The 19,959-nt window shown below is 37.8% G+C and overlaps 1 protein-coding gene across 1 annotated transcript in view; it reads right to left on the bottom strand.

Annotated features, from left to right (window-relative positions):
- LOC127935017 (gamma-aminobutyric acid type B receptor subunit 2-like) overlaps nucleotides 1-19,959 on the bottom strand; it is a 177,992-nt gene that overhangs the window by 68,740 nt on the left and 89,293 nt on the right. Inside the window, exon 3 of the mRNA XM_052532601.1 lies at nucleotides 569-739. Within this exon, the coding sequence (XP_052388561.1) occupies nucleotides 569-739 (171 nt within the window). The remainder of the gene's footprint in view (nucleotides 1-568; nucleotides 740-19,959) is intronic.

The following is a 19,959-nucleotide window of genomic DNA, read 5'->3' as shown; positions in this document are numbered from 1 at the left end:
GGAGGCTTTCTGCTACATGTCCCATTGGAGGAAGGAATTTCCAGAAGCTTACAATAAACACAAACACACACAACACCATCAACCAATCAATTCAATCTAACTCTATCTCAGTCACTAAAATGAGATAAAAAAGGAATTGCACAGGGGAACCTTACTTTGTCTATTCATGTGAAATACCAACAGAACGAAAATGATACACACCCATGCTCAAACAGAAAACAACAGGCCTTATATTTCTGAGAAGTGCTCTTCCAAAAAGTGGTATGCAGGTGAAGCTAGTTATGTGGAGCAAGATAATATCTCATGCAACAATACCTCATTTTCCCAATGAAAAGCGATCGGTTAAAGGAATATTTCGCAAGTACAGCTCAATGAACATTGTCTGTGGTATTTAATGGTGAAGTGCTTCAATATTCTGAAATATTCCTTCAAATAAATAAGGACCAAAACCTTTATATCTACTCTTTAAACAATATTTTCTTAACATTAGTTTAAGGACTGAGTCACAATATTGTAATTCAGGACACTGTACATCCATAAAGGTTGCAGGTTACTTTTCTCAGCATACCTCAGAAAAGCGCTGGACATCCTGGGTCAGGGTTCCCACTCTGCTCCAGTTGTAATAGTTGAGAAACTTCACCACAGCAGGGTTCACAGCATTGTCTGATGGGACGGTCCTGAAGAAATTTGGATATTTTTTCCTGTCTGCCAGGACAGGAGTTGTAGCTGCAAAAGAAAGCTGTAAAAGAAGAAGAGAGTAAATTAACTAAATGACATTTTTGGGTAATTTTCGATGCATTATATAGCTCTTAATCTCTTTGAATAAGACCAACATCTCCAAAACTCTTAAAAGTTGTGCCTTATTAAGTTTAATAAAGCACTATTGCGTAACTGGAATGAGATTGTATTCACCTTCTACTTTTAGTTATTTGAGCAGCATGCTGGATCGAAGGCAAGTGGCCGCCCATAGCCAGCATGCCAGGACTCCAGGAGCATACAGTGTAGGTGTGAACGAATCAACATACACATCTCTATAAAAAGACAGCTCTCACACCTTTGGTGAGTGCAAGTGGTGACTGGAGGCATGAACGTTTGCACTGATGGTCAAGCTGAGCTTATCAACATGTAGACGTATGTGTTTATTAAAGGGTTAGTTCAGCCAAAAAGGAAAATTATGTAATTTATGATTCACCCTCATGTCGTTCCAAACCTGTAAGACCTCCATTCATCTTCGAAAGTGTGCGTACGGTTTACTGTCCATGTCCAGAAAGGTAAGAGAAACATAATCAAAGTAGTCCATGTGACTACGACTTTATTCAGCATTGTCTTCTCTTCCGGATCTTGAAGTATGAGGATATTCTCTATGAGGATGAGCTCTTGGACTAAATCTAAAATATCTTAAACTGTGTTCCAAAGATGAATGGAGGTCTTACTGGTTTGCAACGACATAAGGGTGAGTCATAAATGATTTAATTTTCCTTTTTGGCTGAACTAACCCTTTAAGATGCATTATGGAACATAAAAATTTGTGTTTGTTCTTCACAGTGGCCAACAATAAGATTTGTATTTGCCCTGCCAATGTATATACCAGACACAGCACAAAAAATAATATATATTAATTTTTGATAAAAAATTAAAACCTTTATATAAAAAAACAAAAAAAACAAATGCAATGCAATACACTGTACACCAGTACAAACACTGTACCAATTTTGCCAGAACCTTTTACCATGGTGATGTGCATAATTCACAAAAACCAAATGTTTACATTTGCAAGGCATAAAATCATGTACATGATCAGCAAACCATTGGACTGTAAGAACATTTGATCAATTGAATTGCCTGAAACTCTTTTACACTTCTTAATTATCGAGTCCTGCTTCATCTAGCTCTCCTCTGCCTCAAGAAACATAAATGTTAATAGGATCCTTTTAAAAATGCTTCTATGTACAGTTCAAATATTGCATGCTAAGCATGTTTATATCTTTTCAGGCTTTCAAAAAGAGACCGTTTACAAGCGGCTTCACACTTTTGAAGACTTTTTGCTCCAAATATGCCCTCTTTAATATTGTCAAACACCAGGCGGAGCATCTTAAGCCTCAGCTAGAGTGAAAAACAAGCCTGGAACATCATGGTATGATTTTTATGCCAGTGCTCCTGTCAGTAGATTAACAAATGTTCCTCCGGTTATAATATATCCTGAGGGTTGTTAGTCTCTCAGAGATAAACATATGGAAATGCTTTGAGTTCAAATAGCAAAAGCCGTCTTGTTAGCACACTCTTTGCTTACAGTCAAAAAATGTCTGTTGGCTACGTGGCTGCACATTCGATTCGATTAAATTTTTATTGAAAGCAAAAAAAAATCTCCAAACCTGGTCAAGGCAAATTTATTTGTATAGCACTTTTCACAATACACATTGCTTCAAAGCAGCTTTACAGAAAATCGTGATGTTAGTGTTTATAATATCTTAATACTGTATCTTCATGCTTTATAGTCGCATTTCCCCCCGATATTTATTAAAATATTTTACAAATGAGTAAAACTCAAAATCAGCCTTCATCTTGAACATCCTCATAATTCACCTTCTGTTTTTGTCAACTAAGTAGACTCTTTTAAAATCTGTATGTTGATGTTTTTGTGAAAATTGATATGGATGGCTTGTTGAAAGTGCAGGTGATTTAAGCAGCAATTTACATACAGTACTAACAGAGTAAACTGCATTTCCAGAGCACAAGAAAGCACCTCAATATAAAAATGTGAAAAGTTCTGTTCAGCGCTGGCCTACATCAGGGTTTCCCCCCTTAATGAACTCGGAATAGAACCTTCCTTTGCTCAGGATTGGTAAATTACTAAATTAAAACTAAATTACTTTTCCTGTAAATAGAATTGCAGGGTGAAATGGAATTGACTTTTGCTCTGTACTGTACAGTGGCCGTGGCCCATGACCCCTGACCTCTCATCTCGTCTCATTTGAGTCCACTCTGGTGAATAAAGTGGTGACGTAATCACTAACACAGAGCTAGTAGAACATGGTCTGAATACACATTGTCACCAAGGAGATTCAGGCACCATCTCAAAACCTGGTCAAGGCAAATTTATTTGTATAGCACTTTTCACAATACACATTGCTTCAAAGCAGCTTTACAGAAAATCGTGATGTTAGTGTTTATAATATCTTAATACTGTATCTTCATGCTTTATAGTCGCATTAGAGCTGTGCCATAATCAAGCAGTTGATGTATGTTATGTAGTAGTCTATATATCGACTTACATGAGTTTACAGTATACATAAAGACAAATATAATAGGACATTTTTATATCTATCCAACTTTATAATTGGGTGTTAATAAAAAAAAATCTGACGATTGATATTTGCTATGTAGTATATATCACTTTATGTAAGTTGGATATAATACATATGAGTTGATGTCTTATCCCAGTACAGGCAGCAATGTAATCATCATGGGCCCACATAAATGAGCATTTTGCCTAATCTTTTGCCTGCAATTGTTTAATGTCACAAATGAAGACTTGATGTTTAAAGGGATAGTCCACCAAAAAATCCTGAAAATTCTGTCATCATTTACTCCCCCTAATTCCAAACCTGTATGACTTTGTTTCTTCTGTGCACATATATATTGGCTTTTATTTTCCACAGAAAGTGATAAAGTCAAGTACTGTAGTTTTGGAATGACATGAGGGTGCGTATTGTGTAAATTAAGACAGAATTGCAATTTTTGTGTGAACTATACCTTTAAATAATAATGTGCATTAATTTCCCCTTGACATTAATATAATTTGACAAATTTTCATATATTTACACTAGTTGAACCACTTTTTTTTTTCAAGCAAGCAGGGAAGAAATAGCTGGAATCTTAATTCCTTTCCTGATCTCAAAATGACGCACTTGTGTGTACACACCCTGATAGCCAGAGAACTTGTGAATAACAACAGTCTCACATTTCGATGAATTTCATTAAACCCTGTTAGCAACATTTAGACCTGTGAATATTTAGACAAGGGAACAGACAGATTTGGGTAGGATTTATTTACACTGTCATATTATATAGGAAATGTGTGAACTCAAGCTATAGCTGACAGCAGACATCAGAGCTGACATAATCACACCACCTGCTCTGTGTTTCAAGAAGGAGGAGATAGAGCAGAACATAAATTCTTCCTTCTAACATGGTCATGAGCAAATGAAAGGGGATTGCTAGGGATTCAAGGAATCTAATATAATGATTTCGTGTTTTCTAGGAGAGTTATTGGTGTTAATCAACGTAGGGTTAATTGCAGTGCTGAAAAGATAAGACATTGCGATTCCTGATAATGACACAGATTATTAGTCTATGATTCTCTTTGAAGCCAAGTGTGCATTAACTCCCAGACAGACACTATCTAGATTGGTCTGGTTTGGCCTTTTCAGACCTGCCTCAAAAAAGTCATTTCCTCATTGACAATCTTGAAAGAAGAAGCCAAACTCAGAAGAATGATGTCACGCCTGTTGAACGTGCCAAAGCACATATACATTCAATTAAAAAGACTTGAGATGTTCACCTTAAAATCACAATGCTATCATCATTAAGTTACTCGTACGTTCTTTCTGTCCTGTGTGGAGCACAAAAGATAATTAGAAAAATGTCTGAATGGTTATTTATTTATTTTTTTTAAGAAAAATGTCTTTATTATTATTAACAAAACAGTCATTGTATGAAAAAATTTGGTCATTCTGCCAAATAACTTTTGTATTCCAAATAATAGAAATATATTGTGTTTAATTACCAAATTCTTATTCATCCCTATACATGTGCCACTTTTGACACTGAAATGAATGTCAAAAAGTCAATAAATTCAATATTAGGAAATCACTATTTTAAAGTCTGTAATAGAGCTGAAGATCTTTGCCCGAACCCGATGGGACCCGATGGGTTCGGTCGGGTTCGGGCTTAATTTATATCATCTTATGCGGGCTCGTGTCGAGCTCGGGCTTGCGCTATAGTCATGTGATGTGTTTCGGTTAGCGCGAGAAAGATACGAAAATGGAGAAAGATGCGAAAATAGATGCTGAGTAGGTGTAACGGAGGCTTGCCTCTGACGATTACGTTTTGGTTGCACCAGCAACTAAAGCAAAGTCTAAGTTGTGGAAAAGTTTGGACCATGTTTATAATGAGAATAATAAGTGAATAATGAAGCACCATCAGTGAGCGCAGGAACGCACTGAAGCCATCTACAGTGGATTCAATCACTTTCCTCCACAAAAATTAGGGGTGCTCCGATCACGATCGGCCGATCGTTATGCGCATCTCGTCAGTAAAGCCGGTTTTCTAATCAGCGGTTAATTCCATCAGGTGCGTGATTTCTCATAGAGCAGCTGTTACTACACAGAGCCGTTGTTAATAGAGAAGATGCGCAAATCACGTTAATTTTCAGCGTTTATTGGCCCATCTTCTCAGTTAACAACGGCTCTGTGTAGTAACAGCTACTCTATGTGAAATCACGCACCTGATGGAATTAACCGCTGATTAGAAAACCGGCTTTACTGACGAGATGCGCATTAACGATCGGCCGATCGTGATCGGAGCACCCCTAACAAAAATATGTAGACTTAGCCTAATCGCTGTGGGTAAAGGTTTTTCAAATAATAACTAAATATTCATTGATTCTTAAATGCATAATGTAGACAGAGTACATTCGCTAATGTTGGCATTATTATTTAATTAAACGTCAGCTGCTGGTGGCAAGGCAAATCTGGCAGAGCCTTTATCTTAATTACATTATTGCCAAAAACCTATGGGGCTCGGGTCCTGTCAGTACAATTTTTTAAAGAAATAAATACTTGCATTCAGCAAGATTGCTTTAAATTGAGAAAGAGATGCACTGATACGGAATTTCACTGCCAATACTGATTATTCATAATGATATCTGCAGATCCCGATATTGATAGTTTGCTTTTCACTGATGTTGTTAACTAAATCCTATCATTTGGCACATTACTATAATATTAAAGGTTAAAATTAACAATAGAGCTATTCTATTCAACCTCTAGTTATTTTAAGATATCATAATTGCACTCAAATAAAAATTTAAATGTCTGTTTACAATTCATTTGCACAGTTTTCATAAATACCTGTCTTCATGTAGGGTTGCCAGGTTTTGATGGAAAAAAAACCCTGCCCAATTGGTACTATTTTAGAGTGTACAATATACGTAAAATACACATTTTTGAAGGGTTTCCCTGGTAAAATTAGAACATGAAAAACAACCCGTGGCAACAGTGTTAAAGTAGCCCAATTTCGCAGAAAACCCCCAGACTTCGCAACACTGTCTTCATGCCATATTTATTCAAAAATACATATTATGATTAAAAAAGCTCCTATCTGGTGTTGCTTTATAGCTAACTACACTGTAATAAATAAAAACTTCTACAACTCAAATATTTCTAGTTGAGTGGTTACATCAAAATTTTTCAATTGACATTATAAAATTAAATTCACACAAATTAAATTTGGCCAATTGAAACATTTAGATGTGATCAATAATTCACTAATTATTTGTAATAAACTGTGAATAGTTTGCTGAGGTAAATACCACATTTTATTCATGTTTTATTTTATTAAGCTGTTTTACAGGTGTCTTTCCAGGGTTGAAACACTGATTGAAAGATTACATTAGACATGATAAGTTTTGGTAAGCTATACTGTCTTTTAACATGCCTTCTGATGTTCATTTATGTTTATTTTGTGCTATAACTTATTGGTGAACACAAAAACATGACAAAAACTTATGAATTTGAAAACTTATGAACTCGAATGTGCTGGTTTTTAAACAAAGATCAACCCTCATTAATGAGAGATCAATCACTTCAGTATCTAACAAACCTAATAGGCAATTTGTTCTTGCTAGTATAATGCAGAATATTAGCAGATTTGCAGCCTTTAATCAGAGTGTAATCCTGCTTTCACAACAATAGCCAACTCCGAGAGTCATGCCACGTCACCCCGTCACTCATCTCAGCTCACTGAAGTACTTGTTGTTCAAATCACACAGATTAATGCTGCCAATTAAGGATTTTTATCATGCTAGTGCCACTAAATCCAAATGCACCTACGGGACTCACTGAGCATTAAGGGGTCTCTTGGAGGTTGCTCTAATCTTTGTTTAACGGAGACTAGCCTACATGCTGAATGCTCCATCCTCACAAGGGAAAAGTCAGAGCATAATGCACTCAGATACAACCATGTTCTCTCTGAAGACACCCAATGAGGGAAAGGATGCCATTGTATTTGCTTTAAAAATCTCTTTTAGAATATAAATTCTCTAAATGCTGCAAAGATGCTAACCCTGAGAAGAAAAGCAAGTTTTATAGTGAACTTTAAAATGAATATTCTAATAATAATCCTTCATACTGTAAATTATTTTGTGATGACTAAATTTATTTGCAGCTACAAAGTATTTTTAGATATACAATATCATGCATTTATAAGCTTGGCTTATCTGAATGTGTCAGAAATTCAATATCTGTGCATCCTATAAAAAGAATGAGCAACTTTACCCAGCCACAATGTAATGGAAGTAGCTACATATATTTATGCATTGTGATGAAGTATGTCATTTGATTAAAAATTATGAGCTGAAAAAAAGAAACATAAGTATGGCTGAATGGATCACAATATAATCAATAACACACACGTCCATTTTATGCCAACTTTAAAACTTAATGTTTCAGGATATAAGTGCATGTCTAATACATATTGTTTTAGTCCATCCCTCCTTACACTTCATCCCTGCACACTTTCCAGGCTTCTTAAGAAGGAACAGCTAACACTCGAGGACAAGAAACAAAGAATCACCCAGTGGCACGTTCCAGGAGACTTACAGCAGTCTCTGCATATTAAACCAGGAAAGAAGAATTTTTTAGAGGTTTTTAACATTCAAAAAATTACCTTTTAATAGTCTGACCTGCACCCTTCTCTCTGAATTCAAGCCAGCTGATCTGTGAACTCTGTGCAATGACATCTAATGCATTAGATTTCCTTCACTTCCTGTAGAGCACATGATCAGTGTGAGCACTCGCTTTGTCAAAGTGAGAGAATAAGAAAGGAAGTTATCACACAAAATTAGCCGCTCTCCCTCCCACACAGATCCTTTAGCAGCAGGAGGCCTGGCATCACCAGGTGATATCCAACCCAGAGCGTCTTATTTAAAAGCAAGGTCTCTTTACTACTTTACATAATTCACATTCAATCTCATTTCTGCATTCTCGCCAAATGCATTTACTGTATGCATATATAGAGCAAAATAAGCATGCTATTCCAACAGGATAATTTTTTTTATTACATAACAAAATACATTTCATTCAAACATATTTTTTCTGTAGTGATAAATGTCTTTTCATGCTCACAAACACACCCATATTCAATATCTAAGGCTGGCAACATCCTATTGGTCTCCTAATACAGCTCTCTCTCCTCCTCCCACATTGTGCCTTCATCCTGTTGCTTGTGCCGCCACAGAGTTTTAATTGCCACCCCCTGCCAGAGGCAAAGCCGTGCCGACAACCTGTGTCTTCTTTCCATCAATCTCCCAGTGCCAGTGTTAATTAAAACTGCACAGAAAAGCCACTACCTGTCACACCTCTCAGCTCCACAGCCCTGGGACTGGAAGGTCACAGTGCTCACCTAATAAGTCCAATAAAAGAGACCAGGGATTTATACTCTATGTGACTACGGTAAACAGGACAAGTTTGAGAGGGACGATGTGCTTGGCAGCTGTGTGTGGTGGAAGTGAACAGGCAAAATTTTCAAACATTTATTAAATAAATGTTTAATTTCTGTGCATGCTAAAACTATTTACCTTACAATATCTTCAAGCAACCAAAAAAAGTGTTATCAATTCACCAAAACTATAATATTTTGTAGGGGTGCACGATATATATCGGCCGATGATTAATGCGCATCTCATCAGTAAAGCCGGTTCTCTAATCAGCGTTAAATTCCATTAGGTGCGTGATTTCACACAGAGCAGCTGTTAACTGACAAGATGCGCAAATCCATGTTCATTATCAATAATATAATAATTTTTTGTATGCTTAAAGAGCCACACAGATGGGAAATCAAAAATTACCTGTATTACAGTGTATGATGTAGCTGTCCATCTGTGTAAACAATGTGCAAATAATTAAACCAAAAAGTACACGATTTATAAAGTTATTGGCTTCTAAAGTAAGGAGTCGACTCTGAATCGCTGAAACGAGTCGTTATAGATTTCTAATCTTTTGCCCATCTCTATGTACGTCACTAGGAACACTTTGCATAATAATCTCCGCCTACCGTCTTGAGAGAAACGGAACTCTGAGCTGCCCCACCCCCCACACAGACGCTCTGGTTGGTGTGATAGCATCACGTCGAGGAGACCGTTTGTTTTATTTTCACTGCCAAAGAATGAAGATCAGAAGAACCAATGGCTAAAATTCATTTTCACCACAATACCAGAGCAGTACAACAAATCCCTTTTGTTGTGTCCACAACATTTCACTGATGACTGCTGTTCTAATCTCGGTGAGTACAGCGGGATTTTCAAAGCGTTTGGCCATAAAAGGTGGTTCATTACCAACTTCATTTAGAACAATGAGCATCTCCGAATCACAACGCAAAGTATGATTATGAAGTTATGTGTTTGTTTTCTCCCGAGCGTCTTATCAGTATGTGTGCTGTCTGCAGCCTTTCTCTGCGCTGATCGTCATGTACAAACACGTCATTAAAATGAACTGTAACTCCGTGCATACTCAACGAAGAGACATGAGAGAGATATCTATAGAAAGTTTGACATGTCTACTTTAAAACTAAACAAGTGCTGCCGAAAACAGATATTCTGTGATAAAGTAATCCATATGAAAACAACACGATGTCTCCCTTCGTTATATGTAATGTGACCACGCCCCCGCGCTGAACGCGCTATTCAGATTCAAACTGAAGCGCGCGGCTTGAATACACCCACAGAGAAGAAAAAGCAGCGAGACTGTTCAAGTTTTTTATTTAACTGTTTGCTTCGCGATGAGAGGAATAAGACATAATTCACCCCAAACAGATGCTAACGCATAGTTTACTGTGGAGATGTGTGCGGTACAAAGAACAAATATTTGTATTCTTAATGAGTCAAAGTTAATGTATTAACTTTCACTGTTGGTCAAATAAATGTGTTTCTCTCAAATATTGTTCACAAATCTGTCTAAATCTGTGTTAGTGAGCACTTTTCCTTTGCTGAGAAAATCCATCCACCTCAGAGCTGTTAGACAGCATGATTATTGCACAGGTGTGCCTTAATAAAAGGCTGGCCACAATAAAAGACCACTCTAAAATGTGCCAAATGTTTTATCACTCAGCACAATGCCACAGATGTCGCAAGTTTTGAGGGAGAGTGCAATTGGCATGCTGACTGCAGGAATGTCCACCAGAGCTGTTCCTGTGAATTTCTCTACCATAAGCCTTCTCCAAAAGCGTTTCAGAAAATTTGGCAGTACATCCAACCAGCCTCACAAACGCAGATCATGTGTAACCACACCAGCCCAGGACCTCCGCATCCAGCATCTTTACCTAAAAGATTGTCTGAGACCAGCTACCTGGACAGCTCTTGCAACAATCGTTTGCATAACCAAAACATTTCTACACAAACTGTCAGAAACCATCTCAGGGAAGCTCATCTGCATGCTTGTCATCCTCATCAGGGTCTCGACCTTAATTCTCTAGTAGTAGTGACACTGTGGGATTTAGTTATTAACAAATATATGCTTGAACTTTTCAGTTTCTAAGCTATTTTATTGAGAAATCATAGAACAGTGTGGACAGTACATTTCTGCGCTGAATGATTCTGTGCGCGAGCGATCTGCGCGTGACGTACGAGCTACTGTCTGTAGTCTATGTGTGTGCGTTACAGTGCAGCAGCGCATTAGTTTAGAACAGCAATTACCTGTACAATTAGCTGTTTAGAATGTGCATTCTCCAGTTCAATTTTGAGCATCCACTAATATAATCAAACATATCTTGTGGACCTTTTGGAGTTTAGATATATTTGTAATCGCACGATCATCACCTCATGTTGCAGCATGATAATGCACGGCCCCATGTTGCAAGGATCTGTACAAAGTTCCTAGAGGCTGAAAACATCTCTGCACGGTCAGCATACTCACCAAACATGTCATCAATTGAGCATGTTTGGGATGCTCTGGATCAGCGTATACGACAGCATCTTCCAGTTCCTGCCAACATCCAGCAACTTCGTACAGCCATTGAAGAGGAGTGGACCAACATTCCATAGGCCATTATCAACAACCTGATCAACTCTATGTGAAGGAAATGCATTGCACTGGTGGTCAGTAAACCAGACCCCCCAAAACAGTAAAACTGCACATTTTAGAGTGGTCTTTTATTGTGGCCAGCCTAAGGCACACCTGTGCAATAATCATGCTGTCTAATCAGCATTTTGATATGCCACACCTGTGAGGTGGATGGATTATCTCGGCAAAGGAGAAGTGCTCAGTAACATGGATTTAGACAGATTTGTGAATAATATTTGAGAGAAATAGGCCTTTTGTGTACTTAGAAAAAGTCTTAGATCTTTGAGTTCAGCTCATGAAAAATGGCAAACAAAAGTGTTGAGTTTATAAATTTGTTCGGTATACTATCTCATCTGAGTTTTTCTGAGGAGGCACCATGCTTGTGGTGTGAGTGAGTGTGCGAGACACAACAGAGGCAAAAAAAAAAAAAAAATGAAGAAAAAGGAATGGTGGGGCAGAGAATAAGGCATTTTGCATTCTAGGAGCACAGTCTAACTGAGAAAGGTCTAGTGTAGCCGACTCTCTTGACACTCTGGCTGCCTGAGTCAATAGACAGCATTTCATTCTCATTACGGTTTTCTAGCCAATTCCAGGGACTCTGGCCTTGCACAATGAAATATTGACAACACTGCACAACATTGTTCTCAGCAACACTGCCATCAACTTGCTTCGTTGCTCTTTGTAAGCAGACTGGAAATGGAAAAGATAAACAACATGCAGCTGTGCTTGTCCACCTCACATCTAATTCACATCTCACATTTTAATTAATGGTAAATAATGTTTCTGTTCACATGTTTATTCCTTCTAAAACACATGCTTTTCAACAGTCTAGCAGGATCTGAAAAAAAAAATGCCATTCATAGTCTTCAACGGGAAAACTTAAACCAGACCTAGCATCAGGCTGTTAAGCAACTATATATGCACCTGTTAAAGTCATTATGATTTCTACCTTATTGGGGGAAAAATGCTTACTGGGTGAATTCCTGGTGAAGAACTACATTACCAAAAATCCTGAAGTGCAAGCAATTGTTATATGCAAAAGAGCTAAAGAGCAACTGCTCAATTCCATAAAGCATTGCTAATGACAATTAAACTATTCTGATGTTACTTATGTGACTATGCCGTATTTTTTCTTTGCAATTAATAAACTATTACACTATTACTGAATATTAATGAATGACTAATGCTGCCTTCACGTGCAATAGGAATACTCCTACTTTCCATTTCTTAAGTTGTAATCATGAGTTATGGGTCACTATCAGGTGCTTTGAGGCCGGAAAGAATAGGAATAGTGGAGGACACTGGATACATTTTTGCCTATATTCATTAAAGATAAGTTGTCAATATCAAAAAGATTTTGAATGCAGTGCAGTGTCCTATTTGTTGCTTACAATATATACATTACCCACACTATTCTATGCATTGACCACACTATCTAGATAGTCAACTTACTGACGATTCAGGAATTTTGGTCAAATAATTGATGTTTTCGCTGTGTACAGTACAATGCATACAATATGCATCAAATAGTTATGTGAATATATATATATGTGTGAATATACATGACTATAACAGCAAGAGAATGTGGGGAAAAATTAACATTCATTACAACGATAGTTCTTTCTTCCACCACTTTTAAAATTCATGACTTATCGAACTCTGTGAGTACAACTGAGATAAAAGGTTCTCAGTCATAGATACGAGGCTATGCAAGTCCAGTTTTTTATTAAGAAACTTCTATTTCCATTTTGATAATTCCTGTATCATACGTCAACTGTTTTCTATTGTACTATCATTCAGTTATATAATACACAGTGCATCATGGGACTGTAGTTTTTTCCCCTCATTTAGGTCTTATACTTTTGTCTTCAATTTACTTAAAGGGGGGGTGAAATGCTATTTCATGCATACTGAGTTTTTTACACTGTTAAAGAGTTGGATTCCCATGCTAAACATGGACAAAGTTTCAAAAATTAAGTTGTATGTTTGAAGGAGTATTTCTGTTCCCAAAATACTCCTTCCGGTTTGTCACAAGTTTCGGAAAGTTTTTTTCGAGTATGGCTCTGTGTGTCGTTAGATGGAGCGGAATTTCCTTATATGGGTCCTAAGGCACTTCTGCCGGAAGAGCGCGCGCTCTCGTATAGCAGAGCAGAGACGAGACATCCACTGACCAGAGCGAGAGCGTCACGGAATGTCACAAAAGAAGTGTGTTTTTGGTTGCCAGGGCAAGATTACCAAAAAAACAACCCTGCACAGATTACCAAAAAAAAAAAAAAAAAAACGCATTAAGGGACCAGTGGATGGAGTTTATTTTTACAGAGCATCAACGGAGTTGTGCAAGTGTTTTTGTTTGTTCCCTGCATTTCGAAGATGCTTGTTTTACAAACAAGGCCCAGTTTGACGACGGATTTGCGTATCGTTTATTTCTTAAGGATGATGCAATCCCAACGAAAAAGGGTCACGATCGTGTGTTGGAACCTTTAATGAAACACACACAAACCATGCTTTGAAGACAAGGAGGCAAGGATGAGGGGGTGGCACAGGGATGGTGAAAGGGGCTGGCAAATGGATGGCACACACAGGCAGAGGTATGCAGGAGGAGGCTTGGGATGAGGACAAACAACAAAGCCAAGGGTGGTGATGGCAGGTGCCCAGGCCACAGCCAGAACTGCACTCCATGGTGGTGTTGATAAAGAGAGGAGCCAGGGCATGATAAGAACACACACCGCTATGGGGACGACTGGAGGCAACGACGGCGACAGAGGTGTAGCCCACTATGCAGACAAAGAGCCGAGGAAGTGGAGCCATGCCGAGGATCTAGGCTGCCACAATGGAACTGTAGTGACAATGGCCCAAGATTTTGGTAGGGATTGTGAGGACAAAGGATGAGCTAAAGTGACTGAGGAAGGAGGCGGAGCCTGAGGGAGGGCGGAACAGGCTGTAGCCTGAAGGAGTGCAGGGCCAGTGAGCAGCAGATGGCCCACAAGTATGCAGCGGAGGGATGGTGAGGCCTGACCCAGTTGGAGCCAACTAACCGAATGAGCCCAGCAAGGCTGAAGGGCCGATGGTCTATGCTGGAATCGAGGGTGGGAGGAGTGCAAGCGAAGGAGTATGGAAAGCGGGATTAGGTGGAGTGAAGCCATCCGAGGTCGGAGGTGGAGCCACAGACTTCTTAGATCCAAGAAACAAAAGTTTCGCAATGGAGTGGTGACTGGCTGGCTGGGCACTGGATTGGGAATTGGGCTTGCATTGTCTTCAAGGTAGTCTGATCGGCAAAACCCAGGTATCCTTGAGGGAACAATCTCCCTGCTCAAGGCACAGTAGGCATACAGCAGCGATGTCCATGATGGGAAAAAAATAGCAGAGGAAAACACTTAATTCAAACGTGGCTTAGCTTTCACTTTTAGGTCCACAAGGGTAATCCAACATACAGGATAGAGTTTGATGAGACCAGACCCAATGACATGAAACAGAGAGAACTTAAATACAGGTGATAATGCAGTGATTAATGAGTGCACAGCTGAACACAATGAGTGTCCGTGACAACAAACAAAAAAAGGCAAAGGGTGATGAAACCCATGACATTTCTCAATATGCGTTGTTTAGCAATCTAAAATAAAAATAATAATATAAAATTAATGGAAGTATTGTCTATAATAATCTGAAATAAATGTTTTAGTATGACTAAAGTTTGTGATGTTATGTGTTATTTATTGTGTATCACTCCCTATAATGTGCTGGGACAGTCAGTTGAGTGGCAAGATCACAGCACATCTCAATTCTCACAAAGCTGCGTTCTGCGTTCTTACATCCTTCCGAGTTCATTCTTTCAACGTATTCTGGCAAGACTGGTCTCCAAGAGAACACAAGTCCGTTCTTTGCGTTCTTGGAATTGAGAAACGAACAGAAACCAGTGTTGGGCAAGCTACTTGGAAAATGTAGTGAGCTAAGCTACCAGTTACTCTACAGTAAATGAAGCTTCACTACACTGAAGCTACCCCCCTGGGAAATGTAGCAAGCTAAGCTACATCAACAGTAGCTTGCTACATCTAAGCTACTTTTAAAATTACATTTTTATGTTGAACACGTTTTATTACAAGTCAATGCTATCTCAGTGCTTAAAAGTGTCAGTCAAACAGATAGGCAGGTGTAATTTGGCAACAAAAACCTGTTGCATGGGCATGCTTAATATACTGTAGGACTTTGCAGGACAAAATGCAAGACCTCCAAACAGTAAAAAAAAAATGGCCAGGCAGGCCCTTATGAAACAAAAATAAATTGCAGTATATTGGAAAATATAATGTAATATATTAGGCATATATTCTTTATACTAAATATATTTATTAATATATTTATTTTTTCCAATATATTGCAATATATTGAAAGGGGCAATCATTTGTATATTTTGCAATATATATATAATATATGTGTCATCAATATATTATTAAATGTATTCAAATATATAAAATATTAGAAATAAAAAGGAAAATAATATATTACAATATATCACAATATATTTTAAGAAATATATTGGTAAATATATTTTCCTTTCGTAAGGGCGACCCTGATCATTTTTACAAGCAGCATCTGAAAACATATTTTCTCTCTGTTATCTCGGTCAGTGTCATGTACTTGTCGAGGTATGGCCACGGCGACTCACTCCTTGGGATTAACTGTTCTCCGACCTCATGCTATGCCATCATTTCATCAAATAATTTTTTGCGTGACTGGCCAAGGAGTGGTACCATCCGGAGCATAAAGATGGTTGGTTGCTATCCACCGTAAACACGAACAAGATGAAGTGGCGCCGTCGCGTCACTACTGATCCATGATCAGTGATCTTAGCAGTTGTATTTGTCGATTTGAGTTTGAGCTTCAGAAATGCTTGCGAAAATGTAGCTTGTGTGGAAGCTACCGCACTACTTGGTAAAAATAAGAGCTTCGCTATTGAAAAGCTATTTGATTCAGAAAGTAGCGAAGCTACGATCAAGCTACTGAGAAATGTAGTTAAACTAGTAGCTTCGCTACTTGTAGCGATGCTACTGCCCAACACTGACAGAAACATGACACCAACACTGCTGAAAAATACAATTGTGCTATGTGTGGATGAAACCTTTCCCTTAAGAATGCAAATAAATCAAACATCTGGTTAAAATCAATTGCAAGTTAATAGACACAACGTAAAACAAAAACTTCTAATAAGTAAAGATTTGACTCTTTGGGTTGACAGTGATTCAAGACACATTTTATTGGGTTTTTATTTATTTTTAAGGAAACTCAGTAGTCAGTTAGATTCAACAGACATTTAGACTATACTAAATACAATTTGATTCAGTATTTTATTAAACAAATCAGAATTTGGAATAATCTTAGGTTTAAAAGACTTTCTAACAAAGTGCTCATCACTCCAGGCAAACTCGTGCAACTCTGGAATGCTCACATACCCTGCAGAGTACAGCAAGTAAGAAAAGAAGTGGAAAAACAAGAGGATATCTTCAGGCATGAGGCATGGTGTTTATCATGACCAGAATACTTTATTAAAAATGAACCAATAACGCCAGGATGTATCTCCAGGGAGGAACTAACCACAAGTAAACTGGATCTTAGGGGTCAAAGGAGGCCCAATTAGTTAAAATGAGTTTTTAAAGCAGGCAGCAACAGGAGAGACTCAGGATCTCACCCTCTGACCCTCCAACAGGAAGAAACCATTATCCTCACCATAGACCCAATCATCAATAACACAGGACTCACAAAGTTCTCCTCAGAGAGCATGATGGATCTTTGCTCATTATTTTCCATTCCCTTAATCTGAAGCAATTTATGCTGACCTGGACCATTTCAACTATAGATTAACCTTCACTGTAACACTTTCTAATGGGAAAAGAACACTAAACAAAATAAAAAATAAAATAAACATTTACAGAATATGACATTAATGATATATACATTACTGGTCAAACGTTTGGAACAAGGTTGAATTTATTTGATCAGAAGTACAGCAATGACAAAAGCAAGTTTAATGTTAGTGATTTCTATTGTAATATACTGTATATTTTAAAATGTAAATGTAATGACATTGAAAACTGGAGTAATAGCTGCTAAAACTTCAGCTATGCATTACAGGAATAAATAAAATACATTCAAAAATAGAAAAGTTACTTTCAGTTGTAATAATTTCATTAGATTTTTTGATGAAATAAATGCACCCTTGGTGAACATAAGACATCTTTTAAAAAAAAATTCAAATTGTTAAACATCTCTATTGTAAGAATGTTAATTGACCTAGGCTTTGTTTAAAGGACTTTGTTAGATTGAAGCAGGGCTTCAATGAGACATCAATAACACGTGATTAGAGGGGTTGCCCAAAGTCACTGTTTATTAATGATCCTACAGAATACTGTAAACAGCAATGATACTTTTCCGTATACCGATATTTACCATAATGAGGACAGGTGGCAGTCTAAGGCGTCGTCGCACATAGACATTCAAGACAAAGTCAACACGAAGAGGATAAATCCTGTTTAAGTCATTACATTTAATATACATGGTGAGGATATTCACACTGGGGAAGAGTTTTAATCAGCTGCTTAGGATCATGAAGTCCACACAAAGGATGCTTTTGATATTCAGTATTCAAGAGAGGCATTTGGCACACTGCATGATAGCGCAGAACGATCTGCTTCTCATGAGGAATGCTAGACTGGTACACACACAAACCCAGCTCATTAAAGCATAATATACACCCCAGACAGGCTAAGACTCACCAATTGTGTTTTGAGAGTCTAATTCATATAGGCATTTGGGAAATATCAGGCTTATTACCTGTCATTCCAGAGTGCTGTCATCTCTATAACAGGCTTTTATTGTTGAGTGGCTGGAACATGGGTTACATATCTGAGATGCATCTACAAACTGTCTAGTTTCAGTGCAGGAATAGAAGATCCAGGAGGATCTAAATCAATCTAAGACATAAATGAGCATAATTATTATTATTATTTGTATTAAGGTCCATATTTTTATGCCTTTGTTTTGATAAAGAGGTTTAAATGCTTTGCAGCTATTTGGAATATTTGTATGTAATAATCATATGCATAAACTTTTTCTTCTGGAAATACTGCAGATTCTAATACCACACAAAAATACCTTGGTAATATATCTTGTTATGATTAAGATACTGTATATGCATAAACAAATATTTACACATAATATAATAATATAATAATATTAATATAAACTGGAAATTATATAAATATAAATTAATATAGATATACTGTAAATGAATGTTCAGAAATTAAAATGACTTAATTTGAAGATACAAGTACATTACCATTTGGGGTCAGTGAGACTTAAAAAAAAAAAAAAAGAGTATTTTATAATAAATGTAGCCTTAGTCAGCATAAAAAAACTTCAAAAACATAAAAAAAACGTACCGACCCCAAACTTTATGAATGGTTGTGTTTATGTTCAGTATGTCATGTGTTTTATTAAAATTTTTTAAACTGGAATATCTTAATGAGGCTATGGCAATCACATTTACATGATGCTTACATAATGTGAATATCGACAAATACCAGTTATTATTGGAATATTCCCTTTAACTCTGAACTGTGATCTACCATCTCTGCAACGTGCAAAGCCTGCTTGTCCTGAAATAATATATTCCATGAAACTGTGCTGTCAGTTGCATAAATATCATCTGTTAAATGGCGAATAATGAACAAAGCAACTGACATGGAACTGATTGGTTTGAAAATGAGTGTGTGTTATTGTGCACATCCAACATACCCATTCTGTAATACTGTATATGTTCATCTCTGCCCAGAGCCTTGCATGATGACTGGAAAATATTCATTTAATAAGCAACAAAAAACATAATTACTCCTACATATGGAGGTTATTGAAGCTGTTATTCACTGACACCTTTTGGTGTCACAGTAAAACTATCAAAGTCGATGTGAGTCACTCTCATAATCAATCTCATGCTGGCATCTCTAGCCATCATGCGGCCAATGATTATAAAATCTCTCTTTCTCATAAGTAGCAGACTTAACACACACACACCCTTATACAGAGAAAAACCCATAAGTGGGCACCGTTGAAAAGATGCCTCTCCCACCATCTGTAGCCATCACCCCCTCCCACCCAGCATGTTGGTGCAATGATGATATGGCAATCGATTTTGTAGGGGAGCCGCCGCTTCATTCTCCACACTGCTGCAAGCGTTAGCACCACATGAGTGAGTCTGCTGAGTCCCACACCTGTACCTGTCCCCCCTCCTCCCCTCCCGCAGGGGCGACGGAAAGATAGAACAGAGGAAGGAGCGCTGCAACTCTGCTAATGCACTGCTAATAGAGGGCGTTTAACCCCAATTACTGCGATTCATCGGCAGGTTGCTTAGATGCCTGTCACAACAGAAATGACCAGCCATAGGACTGCATTTCACCGCTGTTATTTCCCACCAACACTGTGCGCACGTGAAGGGGTGAGAGGGCACAGCATTTATTATATCGGTGAGAAACAGCACCATGTTCAAGAGCTTTCTGTTCATCCACAATTCATTGCTGCATATCAGTGGAAAGAGACACAAATATATCAGGATTAGAAAAGTGCTTGTTTTCTTGTA

The sequence above is a fragment of the Carassius gibelio genome, chromosome A19, assembly GCF_023724105.1.
Source record: "Carassius gibelio isolate Cgi1373 ecotype wild population from Czech Republic chromosome A19, carGib1.2-hapl.c, whole genome shotgun sequence".
NCBI classification, from domain to species: Eukaryota; Metazoa; Chordata; class Actinopteri; order Cypriniformes; family Cyprinidae; genus Carassius; species Carassius gibelio.
This window is presented reverse-complemented; position numbering and strand designations above follow the sequence as displayed.